This window comes from Bos mutus, chromosome 16, assembly GCF_027580195.1.
Source record: "Bos mutus isolate GX-2022 chromosome 16, NWIPB_WYAK_1.1, whole genome shotgun sequence".
Taxonomy (NCBI): domain Eukaryota; kingdom Metazoa; phylum Chordata; class Mammalia; order Artiodactyla; family Bovidae; genus Bos; species Bos mutus.
In genome coordinates, this window is record NC_091632.1 from 55,584,858 (window position 1) to 55,606,193 (window position 21,336).

Consider the following 21,336-nt stretch of genomic DNA (forward strand, 5'->3'; position numbering starts at 1 on the left):
AAGATCCAGTCTAACTCCTCTGTTTACAAACAACACCAACAATCGCAGGTATGTTAGTTGCTCTCTCTTCTATGCCTTTTTAGCATTCATGCAGCATACATGATATATTTTATTACTGTCTGGAGAGGATGTAAAATCTCCCACCAAGCTTCTCCATGGCAGAAATCACATCTTAGGTTTTATTCATCCTCAAAGTCTAGTGTGATGTCTGAAACATTAAAAGTTTCTAATAAACTTCACTTTGACTATTGAAGTACTACTGGAAAAATACCAGACCCCTAGCTGGTGAGACATGAAGAGGTTATAAGCATGTCCATGTCCTTATTTTAGAGATGAGAAAACAAAACCAGAGAGATTATCTTCATTAATAGGTATCAGTAGAGGGCCCACAACATGATGCCATTTCCCTGCTCCTTCCATCTGAACTTGGTAACAAAGTGAAGCTGCCTATTTGGTATGAAATAAAGGAGTCATACTGTCTTCCAGGCCCATCACTTTGAAAGAAATAAAAACTTAATCAGTGACCTTAGCATAACAACCCATTTGAATTTGCCATCAACTTTCAACAATAATAAATGTCTCGTGGAAGCATATGAGAAACAAAATGGGTATTTTCTCTCCTTAATATAAAGAGAAAAACATGGATGGATTTATTCCATCAATGTTTATTTAGCAATGATTAAGCGCAAGACTTTGGATAGTGCTTGGAGTTATATAAGAAATCTTAGGATTTGAAACTGCCCTTAAGAAACTTACAATTATAGATACCTTTGTGAATTTATCCATTCAGCAAACTTGGGGCATCCATTTTAAACCAAATATTATACTAAGTATTGCAAATAGAAAGGTGTAATCCTTTCTTCTAGAAATATAAATATGGAAATAAAATTTTATAGTATAAGGGCAAAGGGAAAGGGTAGAATGAAAAAGGACTTTCTGAATACCTAGTATTTGCTTAACACTACATCTCAATGTGTAGTCTAGTTTACTGTATTTATTTTTAAAAATATCTATTTATTTGGCTGTGCTGGGTCTTGGTTGCAGCTGGGGGATCTTTGACCTTCATTACAGCATGCAGGATTTTTAGTTGCGGCATGTGGGCTCTAGTTCCCTGACCAGGGATCAAACCCTGGCCTCCTGCATTGCCAGTGTGGAGTCTTAGCCACTAGATCACCAGGGAAGTCCCTCGTTGTGTCTTATTTTAAATTCTCTGCTTTATAAATAAGCAATCTGAGCTCTGAGATAAAGTAATTGTCCAAAGTCACAAAGCTAGTAACTGAGAGAGCAGGGGTCTGAAACCATATTCCAACTATGATCAGATTTGCTAAATGGCTGAAAAAAATCAAGAGAAAAACATTTTGTGACACATGAAAATTATGTGCAATTCAAGCCTCAGTGTCTATAAACCAAGTTGTATTGGTACACAGCTCACTTACACTTCACTTACACTTCGGCTGTGGCCGTTTTTGCTCTCTGAGGGCACAGTACAGTAGTTGTGATAGAGACTTTAAGGCCCTCAAAGTCTAAAGTACTTTCTGTCTGTACTTTGAAGATAAAGTTTGCCAACCCCTGTACTGAAGCCAACTGCTTTAGGATGTATAGATAAGCTGACATTTGAACTGGACTTGCAGTTCAGTGGTTTCTCTAAGACCAGAGAAACAAGAAGGGTGTTCCAGGCAGAGGAAGGACAGATGTAGGAGAGGACATATTGGGAAAGAGAGGAAGGTTCTATGTGGCTGATGCAAGGAGTGTGTGGAGGTAGAAGGCCATAAGACGAAGTGGAACCCAGTTAAAGTGAGGTAGGTTAGGGCTGGATAGCCGATACCAGGCTAACGGGTGTTGACTTATCTGCAGGATGGATGAGGGAGAGCCCCTGCCATTTTTTAAGCTGCAGAGAATCACTTAGAATTGTCTGTCAGAAAATATAATCGCTATTACCTGTTCGTTGTAAATTTCCAGCATGCTGAATGTAACCTGTATAGGAAAGAGCATAAAGTAAATTAAGATTCTCTTGAAACAGTCACCTTTGGGACAAAAAAAAAAAAAAAGGACTATGGAAACAACATAAATGTACAACAAAGGAAAAACCTAAATATTAAAATAGCAACACTCAATTTCACATGCAATATGAGATTCTGAAATAATTTTAATGACATGGAGGAAGTTCTTAACATAAACTAAAAACAGGTACAGGTACCAAAGTGTGTGTGTATTTTGGTCTCGATTGTGACCAGAAAAAAAGGCTTTTTCTTTATTGTTCACTCTCCAATCTGAACACATGCAGAGAAAAAGATTGGTCTTTACCCCTACCATGCCTTTGGAGCAACGTTAGCCAATCTCCTACCTCCTAAACAGAAGATGGGAGGAAACTCAGTGACTCTGGTCTAGAGAAAAGGCTCTGAGACACTGACATTTTGCCGCCACTATACCCTCCTTGGGAAAAGCTGGCTTGCCTGTTAGTCACCCTTCGGTGAGTCTTGCCAGTCAAACCCCACCTCCCAAGAACTTCCAGCTAGCTTCAGAGAGCATCACAGTTTTAAAATGAACAAATGGGAGGGAAGGTCAAAATGGGAGAATAGGAGGACATGAAGCTTACTTCCTTCCACTCACACATCAGTAACACATCCACACATGGAGCAATTCTCACCAAAATTTAGAAACTGGCTGAAAGACTCTTACACAACCAAGGTAGTAGAAGAGATCCACACAGAATTAGGTAGGAAAGGAAGAGAAGGAATCCGTTTGGGGTCTGCTCCCCTGGGAGGGACACAGAAGAGGAGAGATATTGCAGGCTTGAAGGGAGTGAGAGGTGTGAAAACACAACAGGCAACCCAGCCCGGGATCTGTCACCAGGAGGATGAGTCCCCCTAGCGGGGCCGGAAACCAGTGGGACTGACAGAGGGCTGTAAGCAACCTAGACTCCACTCCTAAGAACGTCCCCACACTTGCTCACTCCAGAAACAAGGCACAGAAGACGGATTAAAACTACATGGGACTCTGGTCAGTTTCCTGCAACTGCCCTGGCGAGCCCCGCCCCCAGCCAGAGCCGAGCAACCACTCCACCCCATCTTGTCTCAGCACTGCTGCCCCCTGCGGGTAAGGTTGCTGGTGCTGGGAGGGGGAAGAACGCACACTTAGAATGCAGGAGCCATCTGGGACCCAACCCTCTAGGCTTCGGCTCTGGCAACTGGGGACTCAACGCCGCCCCCTACTGGGCAGTGACAGCCACTGAGCAGAGGAGAAGCCTCAGCTCACACCTGGCTCTGACCCTAGCCCCTCCATTTCCAGAGCTTCCCAGACAAGCAAAAACTAAGAATTTATCAATACTAAGTCAACCCTAAAAGCAATGTTAATAGGTCTCTCTAAGTGGAAAAAGAAAAGGCTACAGTAAGAATCTTTAGGAAACGAAAAATCCCACTAGTAAAGGTAAATATATAATAAAGGCTGTGGATCAACCAATTAAGCAAACTAGTATGAAGATAAACGGGCTTCCCTCATAGCTCAGTTGGTAAAGAATCGCCTGCAATGCGAGACCCTGGTTTGATTCCTGGGTCTGGAAGATCCACTGGAGAAGGGATAGGCTACCCACTCTAGTATTCTTGGGCTTCCTTTGTGGCTCAGCTGGTAAAGAATCTGCCTGCAATGCGGGAAACCTGGGTTCCATCCCTGGGAAGATCCCCTGGGGAAGGGAAAGGCTACCCACTGCAGTATTATGGCCTGGAGAATTCCATGGACTGTATAGTCCATGGGGTCGCAAAGAGTCAGACGTGACTGAGCGACTTTCATTTCACGTCACTTCATGAAGACAAAAGACAAAAAAAAAAAAAAATTGTGCAGTCATCTATACTGGCTTTTGAGCAGCGAGCAGTTAGCCCACTTTTGGTAACAATATCTCATTGTGGTTTTGAGTTTCATTTCCCTAATAATTAGTGATGTTGAACATCTTTTCATGTCCCTATTGGTCATCTGTATATCTTCTTTGGATAAGTGCTTATTCAGGTCCTCTGCCCATTTTTAAATTGGGTTGTTTGTTTTTTTTGCTGTTGCGTTGTATATGTTATTTATATATTTTGAAAATTGACCTCTTATCAGATATATGATTTGCAAATATCTTCTCCCATTCAATAGGCTGCCTTTTCATTTTAATGATGGTTTCCTTCTCTGTGCAAAAGGTTTTTCATTTTATTGATCCCATTTGTTTATTTTTGCTTCTCTTTCCCTTACTTTTGAGTCAGAGCCACAAAAACACTGCTAAGAATTCAATGTGGTTACTGCTTATGCTTTCTTCTAGCAATTGAATGGTTTCAAGTCTTACATTCAAGTATTTAATACATATTAAGTTAATTTTGTGTATGGTATAAGATGAAGCAAAGTGTTAGTCACTCGGTCATGTCCAACTCTTTGCAACCCCATGGACTATAGCCTGCCAGGCTCCTCTGTCCATGGAATTTTCCAGGCAGGAATACTGGAGTGAGTTGTCATTTCCTTCTCCAGGGGATCTTCCTGACCCAGGAACTGAACCTGGGTCTCCTGCATTACAGGCAAACTCTTTACCATCTGAGCCACCAGGGAAACCCTATGATATAAGACAGTGGTCTAGTTTCATTCTTTTGCAGGCGACTAGCCAATTTTCCCAACACTGTTTATTGAACAGACTCTCCTTTCTCACTGCATGTTCTTCACGCCTTTTTCATAATTAATCATCCATGTATGTATGAGTTGATTTCTGGGCTCTCAGTTTTGTTCTGTTGATCTCTGTGTCTATTTTTGTACCAGTATCATACTTTCTTTAATTTAAAAATTTAATGAATTCCTAGATATTTGAAAATATAATTCCAGAGAAAGTATTTAAAAGCCTACCATTGAAAGAAAAAGATAAAATCAGAGCAAACTTCATAAAAAAACACTTTTTGAAAAGGTGAGTAATTGACATTGAAGAATATTATAATTATTTTTCACTTTTTAAAAAACTTTTTATTTTGTACTGGGGTATAGCTGATTAATAATGTAGTGATAATTTCAGGTGAACAGCGGGGGACTCGGTTGTACATATACATGTATCCATTCTCCCCAAACTCCCCTCCCGTCCAGGATGCCACATAACATCGAGCAGAGTTCCATGTGCTATACAGTAGGTCCTTCTTGGTTATCCATTTTAAATATAGCAGTGTAGTATCATATTTTTTTGATCACTATAGTTTTGTAGTACAGTTTGAAACAAGGGAGTGTGATGCTTTCAGCTTTGTTCTTCTTTCTCGATTGTTTTGACTATTGGGGATCTTTGCAGTTCTATACAAATTTTAGAATTATTCTACTTCTGTGAAATTTGTCACTAGACTTTTGATAGGGATTGTATTGAATCAGTAGATAAATTTGAGTGGTATGGGCATTTAAATGTATTAATTCTTCCAACTCATGAACATGGGCTGCATATCCATTTATTTGCGTTTTCATCAGTTTCTTTCATCAGTGTACTAGAGTTTTCTGTGTGGGGTATTTCACCTTCTAGGGAAAGTAAGAAGCTATGTTAGGACAATTAAGAAGCAAGATAATATTCTTAATTTAGAAATAAGAATAAATTAAGAGGAGAACACACCTTGATAGAAGAGGGGAGCAAAGGGAACCAGAAACTTGAGCTGGCTAGGGTTTTGTCTTATAAGACTCCACAGAGGTCTCTTGTTATTGTCATCATTTAAGATGTCTGCTTCTATGACACTCAAAATGCCTTTAAAAAATATTTTCCTGAGTTTGCCTCCATAGAACCAGAAAAATTCAACATTTTATTTGATTTTGTAATGATATAAGGATTTTGGTATGGAAAATTAACATTATCCTAAATAGATACACTGATAACTTCCACTGGGGGCAAAGAATTTCCAAAATGAAAAAAAATTTTTTTTCCTTAAAGAAGGGATTCTAGAATAATACATACCTGGTATTCTTGATTTTTGTCCCGGTTCTCAATTGCTTGAAATAGCTCTTCGCACACATTTGGAATGATACCCTTGTTTGCACCAAACCCAATCATGGAATAGCTTTTTCCAGAGCCAGTCTGCCCATAGGCCAAGAGAGTAGTATTATAGCCTTGCCAAGCACTGTCCAGAATTCCCCTGCCAAGATCATGAAAAACCTCTTTCTGGAAAGAAAATTGCAGGTATTATGTTCAGCACAGACTTTTCACAGTACTTTTAAAATCTAACATTCTGGTTTTGATGAATTCCACCTTAATTAGTATCATTCAACTTACTTGAAATATAACTCATATGCTATTTTAGAACCAATGGAATAAAGCTGGAAACCAAAAATAGATTTGTCAGTTTGGAAGATACTGATCACCATGGGATCACCGCAGATCTTCAACTAGCTACTGCTACTGCTGCTAAGTCGCTTCAGTCTTGTCCGACTCTGTGCGACCCCAGAGACGGCAGCCCACCAGGCTCCCCCATCCCTGGGATTCTCCAGGCAAGAACACTGGAGTGGGTTGCCATTTCCTTCTCCAGTGCATGAAAGTGAAAAGTGAAAGTGAAGTCGCTCAGTCGTGTCCGACCCTCAGCAACCCCATGGACTGCAGCCTACCAGGCTCCTCCGTCCATGGGATTTTTCCAGGCAAGAGTACTGGAGTGGAGTGCCATTGCCTTCTCCATCAACTAGCTAGTACCCATCAGTAATGGACTTATGTATTTTACAAAACATGGGCTAGGTCTTTAAAATTCAGCAATTAGACAAACATTTCAAGGCTCCAAGGGACACAGACCAGCCAAAGTGTTTTCTATTGGGTTGACCAAAGTGTTCATTTGTTTTTTATCTAAAAGATGGTTGTAGTAGTCCTTAATAGTCTTTAACTTCATTTGAAACAATTTTGTTACATTGCATTGTGACAGTTGTCATCTCAGTGTACATTTAGAAAAACTTATCAGAAATTGGTGAATTTTTGTATAACCATTTTAATATTGAAGATGGAAAAATAAAAGCAACATTTTGGCATATTGTGTGTATTATTTCAAGAAAAGTAAAAAAATTTATGAAGTGTATGGAGAAGGTGCTGTGACTGATCGAATGTGTTAAAAGTGGTTTGTGGTTTCCCTGGACATGTTCCATGGTCGAGTAGACCACTTGAAGTTCAAGGTCAACTATCACAATTCTTGCAGTCTTTTAAAACTGTCTTTTGAAAACTGAGATAGAACTGACACATAACATTAAATAGTTTCAAATGTATAGCATAATGATTTGATCTATGTATTTATTGAGAAATGAATACCAGAAGTTCACACCCATTACTTCACAGAGTTAAACATTTTTTTCTTCAATGAGAACATTTAAGATCTACTCTTTTAGCAACCTTCTAATATACAACGTTGGATTGTTAACTCCAGGCATACCTCAGAGATACTATGGGTTCAGTTCCAAACCATCACAATAAAGAAAGTAATGCAGTAACATGAGTCACAATTTTTTTGGTTTTCCAGTGCACATAAAAGTTATGTTTACACTATACTGTAATTTATTGTGTAATAGCATGACATCTAAAAAAAACCAATGGATATATCAGTTTAAAAATATCTCACTGCTCAAAAATGCTACCCATCATCTGAGTCTTCAAGGAGTCATAATCTTTTTGTAATAGTATCATCAAAGTTCACTGGTCACAGATTACTATGAGAAATAGAAAGAAAAAGTTTTAAATATTTGGGAAAGTTACTAAAATGTGACACAGAGACATGAAGTGAGCAATGTTGGGAAAGTGGCACCAATTGACTCAGGCTTGCTTGATTCAGGACTGCCAGAAACCTTCAATTAGTGAAAACAAAATGCCCAAATACTGTATCTGAAAAGTGCAATAAAGCAAAGCACCTGTATAATCACCATGCTATATATTACATCTCTAGGACTTATTTATCTTACTGGAAGTTTGTAACTTTTGATGATCTTCTCCATTTTCACCCATATACCAGTCTCACCCCCCTCAACTCCACCCCCAAACACTAACCCCCTGCCTCTGGAAACCAACAATCTGTTCTCTGTTATCACATTCATTTTTAAAAATATTCCACAGTAAGTATTTCTTTCTCTGTACAACTTATTTTACTTAGCATAATGTCCCTAAGGTCCATCCATGTTGGTGCAAATGGTGGCATTTCCTTCTTTTTAATGGCTGAATGATATTCTATTGTCTATATATGTATGTGCATATATGTATATATACATATATATTTCTTGGTGGCTCATATTGTAAAGAATCTGTCTGCAATGCGGGAGACCCTGGTTCAATCCCTGGGTTGGGAAGATCCCCTGGAGGACGGCATGACAACCCACTCCAGGATTCTTGGCTGGAGAATCCCATGGACAGAGGAGCCTGGTGGGCTACAGTTCATGGGGTTGCAAAGAGTCAGACATGACTGAGTGACTAAGCACGGAACTGCATATACATACATATATATATACACACACATACATTTTCTTTATCCATTGTCTTGATTATTGTAGATCTGTCTACAGTGGGTTTCAGTTCTTCAAATTAATGTTGGCTACTGTAAGTCCTTTACAATTCCATGTAAATTATTGAAATAGTGTAATTTCTGTAAAAAGTTACCATTGGCGTTTTGGTTGAGATTTTTTTGAATCTGTTGATCAATATGACTTCTTAATAATGTTGAGTCTTCTGATTTGTATTCCTCTTCTTAATGTTTTTATAGTGCACAGATTTTGCATAGATTTTGTAAATTTAACCAACTAGTTCATGGTTTTGATGTTGCTGTAAATATTTTACAATCTTAATTACAATTCAGTTCAATTCAGTTCAGTTGCTTAGTCTTGTCCGAATCACAGCACACCAGACCTCCCTGTCCATCACCAACTCCCAGAATTTACTCAAACTCATGTCAATCGAGTTGGTGATGCCATCCAGCCATCTCATCCTGTCATTCCCTTCTCCTCCTGCCTCCAATCGCTCCCAGCATCAGTGTCTTTTCCAATGAGTCAACTCTTCACATGAGGTGGCCAAAGTATTGGAGTTTCAGCTTTAGCATCAGTCCTTCCAATGAACACCCAGGACTGATCTCCTTTAGAATGGACTGGTTGGATCTTGTAATTATATGTGATTATGAGTGAGTGAGTGAAATCTCTCAGTTGTGTCTGACTCTTTGCGACCCCATGGATTGTAGCCTATCAGGATCCTCAGTCCATGGGATTTTCCAGGCAAGAATACTGGAGTGGGTTGCCATTTCCTTCTCCAGGGGATCTTCCTGACCCAGAGATCGAACCCAGGTCTCCCGCATTGTAGGCACATGCTTTACCATCTGAGCCACCAGGGATTTGAATACATAAATAAATTATAATCTTAATTTCCAATTGCTCACTGCTAGCATAGAGAGATAGCTTCTCAGGTGGCTCAGTGGTAAAGAATCCTCTTGCCAATACAGGAGACACAGGAGATGGTGGGTTCAATCCCTGGGTAGGGATCCACTGGAAGAGGAACTGGCAACCCATTCCACTATTCTTCCCTGGAGAATCCCATGGACAGAGGAGCCTGCCAAGCTGGAGTCCACTGGGTCACAAAGAGTTGGATACAACTAAGCATGCATGTAGCATAGGGGAATTTTATCAGTTTTTGTATATTGACCTTGGTTAACAAACTTATTCACTGTAGTAGCTTTTCCTCCACTTTTTTGGCAGATTCCTTAGGGCTTTTTTCATAGATAATTATGTTGTCTGCAAGTAGTTATACTTCTTCATTTTCAATCTGCATATCATTCAGTTCAGTTCAGTCTCTGACTTGTGTACGACTCTTTGCGACCCCATGAACTGCAGCACGGCGGGCCTCCCTGTCCATCACCAACTCCTGGAGTCCACTCCAACTCACGTCCATTGTGTCGGTGATGCCATTCAACCATCTCATCCTCTGTCGTCTCTTCTCCTCCTGTCCTCAATCTTTCCCAGCATCAGGGTTTTTTCAAATGAGTCAGTTCTTCGCATAGGCCAAAGTATTGGAGCTTCAGCTTCAACATCAGTCCCTCCAATGAACACCCAGGACTGATCTCCTTTAGGATGGACTGGTTGGATCTCCTTGCAATCCGAGGGACTCTCAAGAGTCTTCTGCAACACCACAGTTCAAAAGCATCAATTCTTTGGCACTCAGCTTTCTTTATAGTCCAACTCTCACATCCATACATGACTACTGGAAAAACCATAGCCTTGACTAGATGGACCTTTGTTGGCAAAGTGATGTCTCTGCTTTTTAATACGCTGTGTAGGTTGGTCATGACTTTCCTTCTAAGGAGCAAGCGTCTTTTAATTCATGGCTGCAATCACCATCTGCAGTGATTTTGGAGCCCAGAAAAATAAAGTCAGCCACTGTTTCCCCATCTATTTCCCATGAATTGATGGGACCAGATGCCACGATCTTAGTTTTCTGAATGTTGAGCTGTAAGCCAACTTTTTCACTCTCCTCTTTCACTTTCATCAAGAGGCTTCTTAGTTCTTCTTCACTTTCTGCCATAAGGGTGGTGTCATCTGCATATCTGAGGTTATTGATATTTCTCCCGGCAATCTTGATTCCAGCTTGTCCTTCTTCCAGCCCAGCATTTCTCATGATGTACTTTGTATATAAGTTAAATAAGCAGGGTGACAATATACAGCCTTGACGTACTCCTTTTCCTGTTTGGAACCTGTCTGTTGTTCCATGTCCAGTTCTAACTGTTGCTTCCTGTCCTGCATATAGGTTTCTCAAGAGGCAGGTCAGGTGGTCTGGTATTCCCATCTCTTTCAGAATTTTCCACAGTTTATTGTGATCCACACAGTGAAAGGCTTTGGCATAGTCAATAAAGCAGAAATAGATGTTTTTCTGGAACTCTCTTGCTTTTCCCATGATCCAGCGGATGTTGGCAATTTGATCTCTGGTTCCTCTGCCTTTTCTAAAACCAGCTTGAACATCTGGAAGTTCACGGTTCACATATTGCTGAAGCCTGGCTTGGAGAATTTTGAGCATTACTTTACTAGCATGTGAGATGAGTGCAATTGTGTGATAGTTGGAGCATTCTTTGGCATTGCCTTTCTTTGGGATTGGAATGAAAACTGACCTTTTCCAGTCCTGTGGCCACTGCTGAGTTTTCCAAATTTGCTGGCATATTGAGTGCAGCACTTTCACAGCATCATCTTTCAGGATTTGAAATAGCTCCACTGAATTCCATCACCTTCACTAGCTTTGTTCTTAGTGATGCTTTCTAAGGCCCAATTGACTTCACATTCCAGGATGTCTGGCTCTAGGTCAGTGATCACACCATCGTGATTATCTGGGTCATGAAGATCTTTTTTGTACAGTTCTTCTGTGTATTCCTGCCACCTCTTCTTAATATCTCCTGCTTCTGTTAGGTCCATACCATTTCTGTCCTTTATTGAGCCCATCTTTGCATGAAATGTTCCCTTGGTATCTCTAATTTTCCTGAAGAGATCTCTAGTCTTTCCCATTCTGTTGTTTTCCTCTATTTCTTTGCATTGATCGCTGAGGAAGGCTTTCTTATCTCTTCTTGCTATTCTTTGGAACTCTGCATTCAGATGCTTATCTTTCCTTTTCTCCTTTGCTTTTCACTTTTCTTTTCACAGCTATTTGTAAGGCCTCCTCAGACAGCCATTTTGCTTTTTTGCATTTCTTTTCCATGGGGATGGTCTTGATCCCTGTCTCCTGTACAGTGTCATGAACCTCCATCCATAGTTCATCAGGCACTCTATCTATCAGATCTATTATTTTACTGTCTTAAATTAGTCTTTTTTAATCCCTTTCTTGCTTTTTCTATACTTTTTTTCCCCTAAATTCTTAGGTGGAGGAACCTAGACTGTTGATTTGAGATTGTTCTCTAATATAATCACTTAATGCTCTAAGCCTTGATTTAGCTGCATCCCACAAATTTTGATAAATGTTTTGATTTTCATTCAGTTCAAAATATTTACCAATTTCCTGTATTCTTTATTGCCTGACCTATGGATTATTTAGAAGACTGTAATTTTATAAATATTAGTGGAGTTTCCTAATAACTTTCAGTCATTCCTTTCTAGTTTAATTCCACTGTGGTCAGAGAAGATACTTTGTATGATTTCAGTTATCTTACATCTATTGGGACTAATTTTATGATCCAGAATATAATTTACCATAAAGTTCCATGCTCACTTGAAAAAAAGTGTGTAGTGCTGTGGTTGAACGGAGGGTAGCAAAATTGTTCTATAGTTGTCAAGTAGGTTGATAATATTGTTCTGGTCATCTGTAATATTGATTTGGGGTTATTTGCTCTATTACTCAGAGAGGAGTGATGAAGTCACCAATCAATGGTAGATTTGAATATTTCTCTTTCAGTGTCCATCAGCTTCTGCTTTGTGTACTTTGAAGTTCTGTTAATAAGTACATAACCACTTAGGATGGTATGTATGAAATATTTCTTGTTCTGAAGTCTACTTTGTGTGATGTAAATATGGCATCTGTAGTTTTCCTCTTCTTAGTGTTAACACGAGTATCTATTTATTTATATTTAAATTGTGTTTGTGTAGACAGATATGGGCTTCCTAGGTGGCTCGGTGATAAAGAACCTGCCCACCAGTGCAGGAGATACAGGAGATTCAGGTTGCATCCCTGGGTCAGGAAGATTCCCCTAGAGTAGGAACTGGCAGCCCACTCCAGTATTCTTGCCTAGAGAATCCCTTGAACAGAGGAGCCTTGAGGCCTCAGGCCCCTGGGGTTGCAAAGAGTGGGACGCAACTGAGCATGTGTGCACTTAAGATGACATAGTTGGATCTAGCTTTACCTATCAAATCTGATTATCTATACTATCTAATTGGCATGTTTAGTTACACCTGATATAATAACCAATGGTTGGCATTAAATCTACTATCTTGCTATTTGTGTTCTGCTTATTTCATCTCCTCTTTGTTTTTCCCTCCCATTCTTTTCCTGCCATGTTCCAAGTTTCTTTCATAATTTCATTTTCCCACAGTTGACTCATTACTTTTTTTGATAAATTTATTTATTGATTGCTCTAGGACAGTGGTTCCCAAAGTGCATTCTGAGGAGACCTATGAAATTCTTTCAGTGAGTTTGTGAAGTCAGAAAAATTTGACAGAGTATTTTTAGGGGTGGTTTAACAATTGCACTCATCTCACATGCTAGTAAAGTAATGCTCAAAATTCTCCAAGCCAGGCTTCAGCAATACGTGAACCGTGAACTTCCAGATGTTCAAGCTGGTTTTATTTATTTTTTTTTATCTTTCTTAAATTTTATTTCTAAGCAACCATTGTTTTTCAAGCTGGTTTTAGAAAAGGCAGAGGAACCAGAGATCAAATTGCCAACATCCGCTGGATCATGGAAAAAGCAAGAGAGTTCCAGAAAAACATCTATTTCTGCTTTATTGACTATGCCAAAGCCTTTGACTGTGTGGATCACAATAAACTGTGGAAAATTCTGAAAGAGATAGGAATACCAGACCACCTGATCTGCCTCTTGAGAAACCTATATGTAGGTCAGGAAGCAACAGTTAGAACTGGACATGGAACAACAGACTGTTTCCAAACAGGAAAAGGAGTACGTCAAGGCTGTATATTGTCACCCTGTTTATTTAACTTATATGCAGAGTACATCATGAGAAACGCTGGGCTGGAAGAAGCACAAGCTGGAATCAAGACTGCCAGGAGAAATATCAATAACCTCAGATATGCAGATGATACCACCCTTATGGCAGAAAGTGAAGAAGAACTAAAGAGCCTCTTGATGAAAGTGAAAGAGGAGAGTGAAAAAGTTGGCTTACAGCTCAACATTTAGAAAACTAAGATCATGGCATCTGGTCCCATCACTTCACGGGAAACAGATGGGGAAACAGTGCAAATAGTGTCAGACTTTATTTTGGGGGGCTCCAAAATCACTGCAGATGGTGACTGTAGCCATGAAATTAAAAGACGCTTACTCCTTGGAAGGAAAGTTATGACCAACCTAGATAGCATATTACAAAGCAGAGACATCACTTTGCCAACAAAGGTCCATCTAGTCAAGGCTATGGTTTTTCCAGTGGTCATGTATGGATGTGAGCGTTGGACTGTGAAGAAAGCTGAGTGCCGAAGAATTGATGCTTTTGAATTGTGGTGTTGGAGAAGACTCTTGAGAGTCCCTTGGATTGCAAGGAGATCCAACCAGTCCATTCTAAAGGAGATCATCCCTGGGTGTTCTTTGGAAGGACTGATGTTGAAGCTGAAACTCCAGTACTTTGGCCACCTCATGGGAAGAGTTGACTCATTGGAAAAGACTCTGATGCTGGGAGGGATTGGGGGCAGGTGGAGAAGGGGATGACAGAGGATGAGATGGCTGGATGGCATCACCAACTCGATGGACGTGAGTTTGGGTGGACTCCGGTAGTTGGTGATGGACAGGGAGGCCTGGCGTGCTGCGATTCATGGGGTCGCAAAGAGTCGGACACGACTGAGTGACTGAACTGAACTGAATAAAGGCTATAATCTTTGAGCTGAGTTTTCAAAGATGAGTAGACAAGAAGAACAGAGAGAAAAGGTTGGGAGGAAATGCACACAGCCTCAGTAATTTGTGGGAAAATCTTAAGCATACATGTAACTGGAGTCATAGAAGGAATAAGGGGAGGCCAAAAATACTTGGAGAAATTATGGTTGAAATTTTTTCAAAGTGGAAATTACAAACACATAGATCTATGCAGGTTAATGAGCTCTATCCACATTGAAATGACCACTTTTCCTTTGTACCCCATTGTATCCCACATATATTTTTATAGAACCTGTAACATTTGAATGCACTTTTTTGCCTGTCTCCCTACACCAAATTCTGAGCAACTTTCAGGCAGAATAGTGTATGGCACATGTTAAATACTCGATAAACCAAAATTCTCAAATGCCGAGTGCCACACAAGTTTGGCTTATTTTGCTTATATCAGAGAGGAAAATATAACTGACTTGACCAATATTCCTTTTTTGAAACATGTAAATACATCAAAAAAATAACAAACTTAAGCATCTAAAGAATTATTTAGACAACAGTTATGCTTTTGGACCTCATAAAAAAAATCAACGTACTAATATATTGTTAACACTTAAAAAAAAAAAAAAAACTTCCATTGATGTTATTTTAAAGTAATTTACCTGGCCTGCAAATTTACTGCCAGGATCAGCTGAAATAAACACACCATCTTTATCCTTTTGAAATCCACTGTGAGACCAATATGCCAGGTCAAAAGTAAATGTCTTCGTATGTCCTGGATTCTTAGGGTCTTGTATAATGGTGGTGGTCCTGGAATGCATGGAAATCACACATTTGCTCCCAGAATTCTTCTCTCTCTATAGTCAAATCACAAATTCAAGTCCATCATTAGTTTTCCTGTCATCCAATTTTTTTGCAGATCTTTACATCTAGTAAGAAATTAAGCTAGTAACTTACCGTTCATTCATTTTGTTCTCTGATTATTCTTAGCAGCTGTTATGACAACAGTTGCTGTTATGGGTCCTCAGAACTTTTGAAAGGCTTGTCTCCAGTCATATTAACTTTCTGAGAATAGCATATCCAACACTCAGCTACGCTAATAGCATAAACTACAGCATCAGAGATCCATTCCCAACATGGCAACGTAAGATGCTACCCTGTCCCACTCTCCAACAAAACTGGTGAAAAGTATTAAACAAAAAAAATGAAAATGAAAAAAAAAAACAAAAGGAAATGGAAATGGTTCTAAGAGCAACAGCCAATGAAGAAAGATCTATTCAAGAAATCTATCAAAATTTGGTAAGAAAGGAGAGTCCATGGTGTTTAAGCAAGACTATTCCTTCTCTCGCCACTGTCAGCTGAACCAAGGAGAGACAACTCCAGACTGCTGGAGCTGAGAGCACAGGGCTCCCTTTCTCCCTGGGTCCCAGGAGGAGGGATTTCTTCCTGAGAGGATAATGTCAGCATTTCTCACCCTGCCCCCTTCCACCTGTGACTGAGGCTTCATGTGGGAAAGTATGGGTAAGAGGTGGGAGCTCCTTCTTCTACCCAGTTTCCACACATGGAACAGAGACTCTGCCTTGGTTGCAGCATGCTGAGAATACTCGGGTGCTGACCACACTTGCCCTGGCTCCCGAGGTGGTAGTTCTTTGCCAGGAGAGACAAGCTGAGATGACTGCAGGTTGCTGTTCTACACTAACCAAAAACTGGGCTTCTAGAGCAGGGCCATCATACAGAGTAGCTTCCTTGTGTCCCCACCCACAAATCCAGAGCCCTGGTTTAGAGATCTTGCCTGGGCACTTAACCTCTTCCCAGAGGAACTGACTTCATTTGCCCCCTTAGAGACGTCCAACACTAAGAGCACTCTTTAGAACAGAGGTGGCTGTGATGAAGGGCAACTCGGAGATTCAAGATAACAGGTTAAAGTACAGGTTCTCTGGTTTGGCTTCCCTGGTGGCTCAGATGGTAGAGAATTGGCCTGCAATGCAGGAGACCCCAGTTCAATCCCTGGGTAGAAAGATACCCTGGAGAAGGAAATGGCAACCCACTCCAGTATTCTTGACTAGGGAAATTCTATGGACAGAGGAGCCTGGCGAGCTACATGGGATCGCAAAGAGTTGGACACAACTGACTCACTTTTTTTGGTCTGGTTTGCTGGGGAGGAACCCACCCGGACTCAGAAAAAATATCAATCACTGATCTCAGAAACTAATCCTTTTTTAAAAGGAACCAGAATTTGATTGAAATAGTTCGTAGAGCAATTTATGCCCCTGGTCATTGTTGAAAATAGAGCAATCAGTCGGCAATCAGTGGACTTCACACTTTGGTGTGGTCGAGAGAAAGGGGGCCCTACCAAAACTGTTACCATCCCACAGTGACCAGGTAGGAAATAAGACTTCACTAAAATAATCCAGCCAATCACTAAACAAATGTTGGGGAAGTTCATACAAGTAGTCTTGTCCAGGCTTCAGAAGCAGCAATAGGTCTTTGACTGATCAGAGACCCTGAAAGGAATTACATGCCAAACTGCTGACTGGCAGGAACGCTGAAAGTAGGTCTTGAGAACCAACAGTTAAGGGAATAAATAACATGGACGGTAAAGAGTCACAAAACTTCCTGGGCCTGGGGAATCTGGCCAGTTCCCAGGGATCACTGAACATTCTGAGACTGACAACTAGAAATACAAACATTTAACACAATAGCCGAAGCTGCATCTTTGCATGTAAGCTGATGACTACCAGCCAGCCTGAAGCTTGGTGATAAAAGCAGGACTCCTTTGGATGGCACTCTCAAGTCTCACCCATGGAATGTACCTTCAAATTGGGGACTCCAGATTGCTGAACCAGGGACTTCCCAGTGTTCCTTAACTCTGGATGTAGGTGTTCCCCCAATTAGGTGATGTATATGGATATGTATTTTCTGCTATACTGCTTGTGGATCTTCCAACTGGGGCTGTGGCTTGAATCTGGATGTAGTGCTTCCCCAATCTGGTGATGTACATATATTTATCTCTTGCTATATTGCTTGTCCTCATACTGTAACTTACTATTAATATAAGAAACTTCCTTAATTCTTGCCTTCTTAAAGACAAAGTGGTTATTTTGCCAGTGAATTCTCTGAACCTGAAAGTCCTTCAGCAGAACACAAATCTTTCAGCAAAACAACAAATAAACAAGCAAATAACAATAACAAGCTAAAGAAGACTGGGAAGAGCAGCACTCAGATTTGCTACAATGCATTATCTAAAATGTCCAGTCCGTCCAATAAAAAACTGTGACCGCAAAGAAATAGGCAAGTAAGATCCATAAACTGGAAGGGAAGCTGGCAACAGAAACTGAGAGTAATCAGATGCAGGAGTTACCAGAAAAGTAAAAACCATAAATATATTCACCGCACTGAAGGAAACCAGATTAAAGAAATAAAGGAAAGATTATAAAGGAATAATATAAACAATTTATTACATTAGATAATTTAGATGAAATGGACAAATTCTTAGACACCAAGTACGAAATACTCAAGAATAGACAATTTGAATAGACCCGTAACAAACGAAGAGACTGTAGTAAAAACAAAACTACTCATGAACAAATGGCTAGACTGCTTGATTCTACAAAGATTTACAGAATTAATACCAATTCTTCATAAACTCTTCCAAAACATAGAAAAGGGAATACTCCCTAACTTATTTTTATGAAGCCAGTATTACCCTGATACTAAGTAGAGACAAAGATATCTCAAGAAAATAAAGCTACAAACCAGTATCTCTGATAAGATACTGCAAGAATCCTCAACAAATCATTACTACCGTGAATCCTGCAACATATAAACAGAATTATATATCATAACCAAATGAGATTTATCCTAGGGATGCAAGCTTGGGTTTAACATCTGAAAACATTTCTATTGTTTCAATTTTATGGCCTTTGACATCCATGAATTCAGAAACAGCAAACAACTTAACCTTTCGTGCATATCAACCAATCTGAAGGCCACATCCCAAGCCTTTATCTAATCCCTTTATCTAATTCACACCCCAAGCCAGTGTTTCTCCCAACTCACATTACCCCAAAACCAGGTACCTGACAACTAGGCTGCACCTGGCCAACTGAAGTCTAGAGTCCAAGGAAACTATACTAACTATCCAATCCAAAAATTGCTCAAACTTGCCTACTGTGCGTTGCCCATCCCTTCCTGTGGAAACCACAATAAGGGTGTGGGCCAGGCATCCTTTCCTCCAGCCTTCTGACCAACTTTGATATTTCCCTGTATGGCTACGTAGAATGCTCCTTTCTCTTGAAAATTATAAGGCAGTGATCACTGAATCTGTCACCTTATTATATCTGATTAAAACAAATCTTGGGTACACTTTAAAATAATGATCAATGTAATATGTATCAATAGAATAAAAAAAAATCACATATCATCTCAATATGTAGAAAATGAATATGACAAAATTCAACACCCTTTCATGATAAACACACTCAAAACACATCAGCCACAGAATGGGACTTCCTCAATCTCGTAAGGGGCATCTACGAAAAACTTCAACAGCCAAGGCTGACTATTACTCTCTAAGATCAGGAAGAAGACAAGGATTTCTACTCGTGACGTTTCTATTCAACATTGCATGGGAGGGTCTAGCCAGGGAAATTAAGCAAGAACAGGAAACAAAAGCATCCAGATAGGAAAGGAAGAAGTAAAATGATAGCTATTTGCAGATGATATGATCTTAGAAAATCCTGAGGAATCCACTAGAAACTATTACAACTAGTAAATGAGTTCAGTAAGGTTGCAGGATGTAAAATCAATATACAATAGACTTTTTATACACTTTAAACAATTTGAAAATGAAATTAGGAAAATTTCATTTCTAGTACTACCACAAAGAATAAAATACTTAAGAATAAGGTTAACAAAAGAAGTACAAAACATACCCTGAATACCTCAAAACGTTATTGGAAGAAACTAAGATCTAAAATTTAGAAAAACATCCCATTTCATGGATCGAAGGAATTGGCATTATTGCAGGCAGATTCTTTACCCTCTGAGCCACCAGGGAAGCCTATTATTAGGAGAAAAATACCCAAACAGATGAACATTCAATTCAACTCTATCAAAAGCCCCCTTTCTTTGTAGAAATTAACAAGCTGATTGTAAAATTCATATGGACCTGACAGGCATCCAGAATAGCCAAAATCTTCAATCTTCAAAACGAAAAAAGTAGGATTCACACCAATCTCACAATTTAGTACAACCAACAGTGATCAAGAGAGTGTGGCACTGGCATACAGACAGACATACAGATTAATGTAATAAAGTGGAGAGTCCAGATACAAATCCAAACGTCTATGATCAAATGATTTTCAACAAGGCTGCCAAAATGAAGAATGGCCTTTACAAGGAATGGCACTGGGAAAACTTGATGGTCACACACGGAAGAATGAACTTGGATCATTACTTCACATGATATATAAAAAGCAACTCAAAAAGGACCAAAGACCTAAATATAAGAGCTAAAACTAAAACAGAAAACATAAATCTTCATGACATTGGAGTGGGCAAAGAGAGATAAAACACCAAAAGCACAATTTTAAAAAATGGACTTCATCGAAATTAAAAATGTTTGTGCTTCAAAGGATAAAAAGGTAACCCTTTGAATGGGAGAAAATTTGCAAGTTGTATATCTAATAAGAAATTGTAACTAGAATATGTAAAGAACAGCTCAATATAAAAAGATAAATAGTCCAATTTAAAAATGAACAAAGGATCAGAATGGACATTTCCCCAAGGAAGACACACTAATGGGTAATAGTACATGAAAAGACCCATGACATCATTAGTTATCAGGAAAATGCAAATCAAAAAAACATGATATACCACTTCACACCAACTAGAATGGCTATAATGTAAATGTTGGCCTGGACTGGAGAAACTGGAACCTTCATACAATGCTAGTAGGAATATAAAAATTTCCAAGTAGGTGCAGCTGCTTGGAAAAGTCTTGACAATTTCTTGAAAGATAACAGAGTTACTGAATGACTCAGCAATTCCATGCCTAGGTATATAACCAAAAGAAATGAAAACTTGTGTCCACACAAAAATCTGTAAACAAATATTTATAGCAACATGATTCATAATAGCTAACAGCGAACAGGTGGAAACCACCCTGACATTCACTGAGGAGTGGATGAACACAATGTGGTATATCCATACAATGGATTAGTATCCAGCCATAAAGAAATGAACTTTTGATACAACATAGATGACACAACATAAAAGTATGTCATATCATATGATACGACATAGATAAATCTTGAAAACACTATGCCGAAAGAAGCCAGTCACAAAAGACTATATAATTCTATTGATATGAATTGTACACAACAGGGAACTATGCAGAAACAGAGATTAGTTTAATGCTTGTTTAGGACTAGGGAAATGAGGTGATTAAAAACGTTATAAATCTGATCGTGGTGATGGTTGCATCTGTGAATACATTACAAGTCACTGAATCATACACCATAAGTGAGCTAAATGTGTACTATGTAAATTATCTCAATAAAACCATTTAAAAGGTGGCCTAGATGGTAAAGAACCTGCCTGCGATGTGGAAGACCTGTGTTCAATCTGGTTGGGAAGATACCCTGGAGAAAGGAATGGTAACCCACTCCTGTATTCTTACCTGGAAAATCCCATGGACAGAGAGAGGACTCTGGTAGGCCATAGTCTATGGGGTTGCAAGGAGTCAGATACTGAGTGACTAACACGATGGTGAAAATAACTATAGCAGCTAATATTAAAAGTACTTACGTGTCGAACATTGTGCTCAGTAATTTACAGATTACTTCAAACTAGTGTTTCTA

General features: G+C 39.4%; 1 protein-coding gene across 1 annotated transcript in view; it reads right to left on the reverse strand.

The window, feature by feature from the left end:
- Positions 1-21,336, reverse strand: part of KIF28 (Kinesin-like protein KIF28P) — an 82,454-nt gene that overhangs the window by 58,924 nt on the left and 2,194 nt on the right. The window contains exons 2-4 of the mRNA XM_005893392.2: positions 15,136-15,330; positions 5,933-6,136; positions 1,939-1,974 (exon numbers count right to left, since the gene is read on the reverse strand). Of these exons, the coding sequence (XP_005893454.2) occupies positions 1,939-1,974; positions 5,933-6,136; positions 15,136-15,330 (435 nt within the window). The remainder of the gene's footprint in view (positions 1-1,938; positions 1,975-5,932; positions 6,137-15,135; positions 15,331-21,336) is intronic.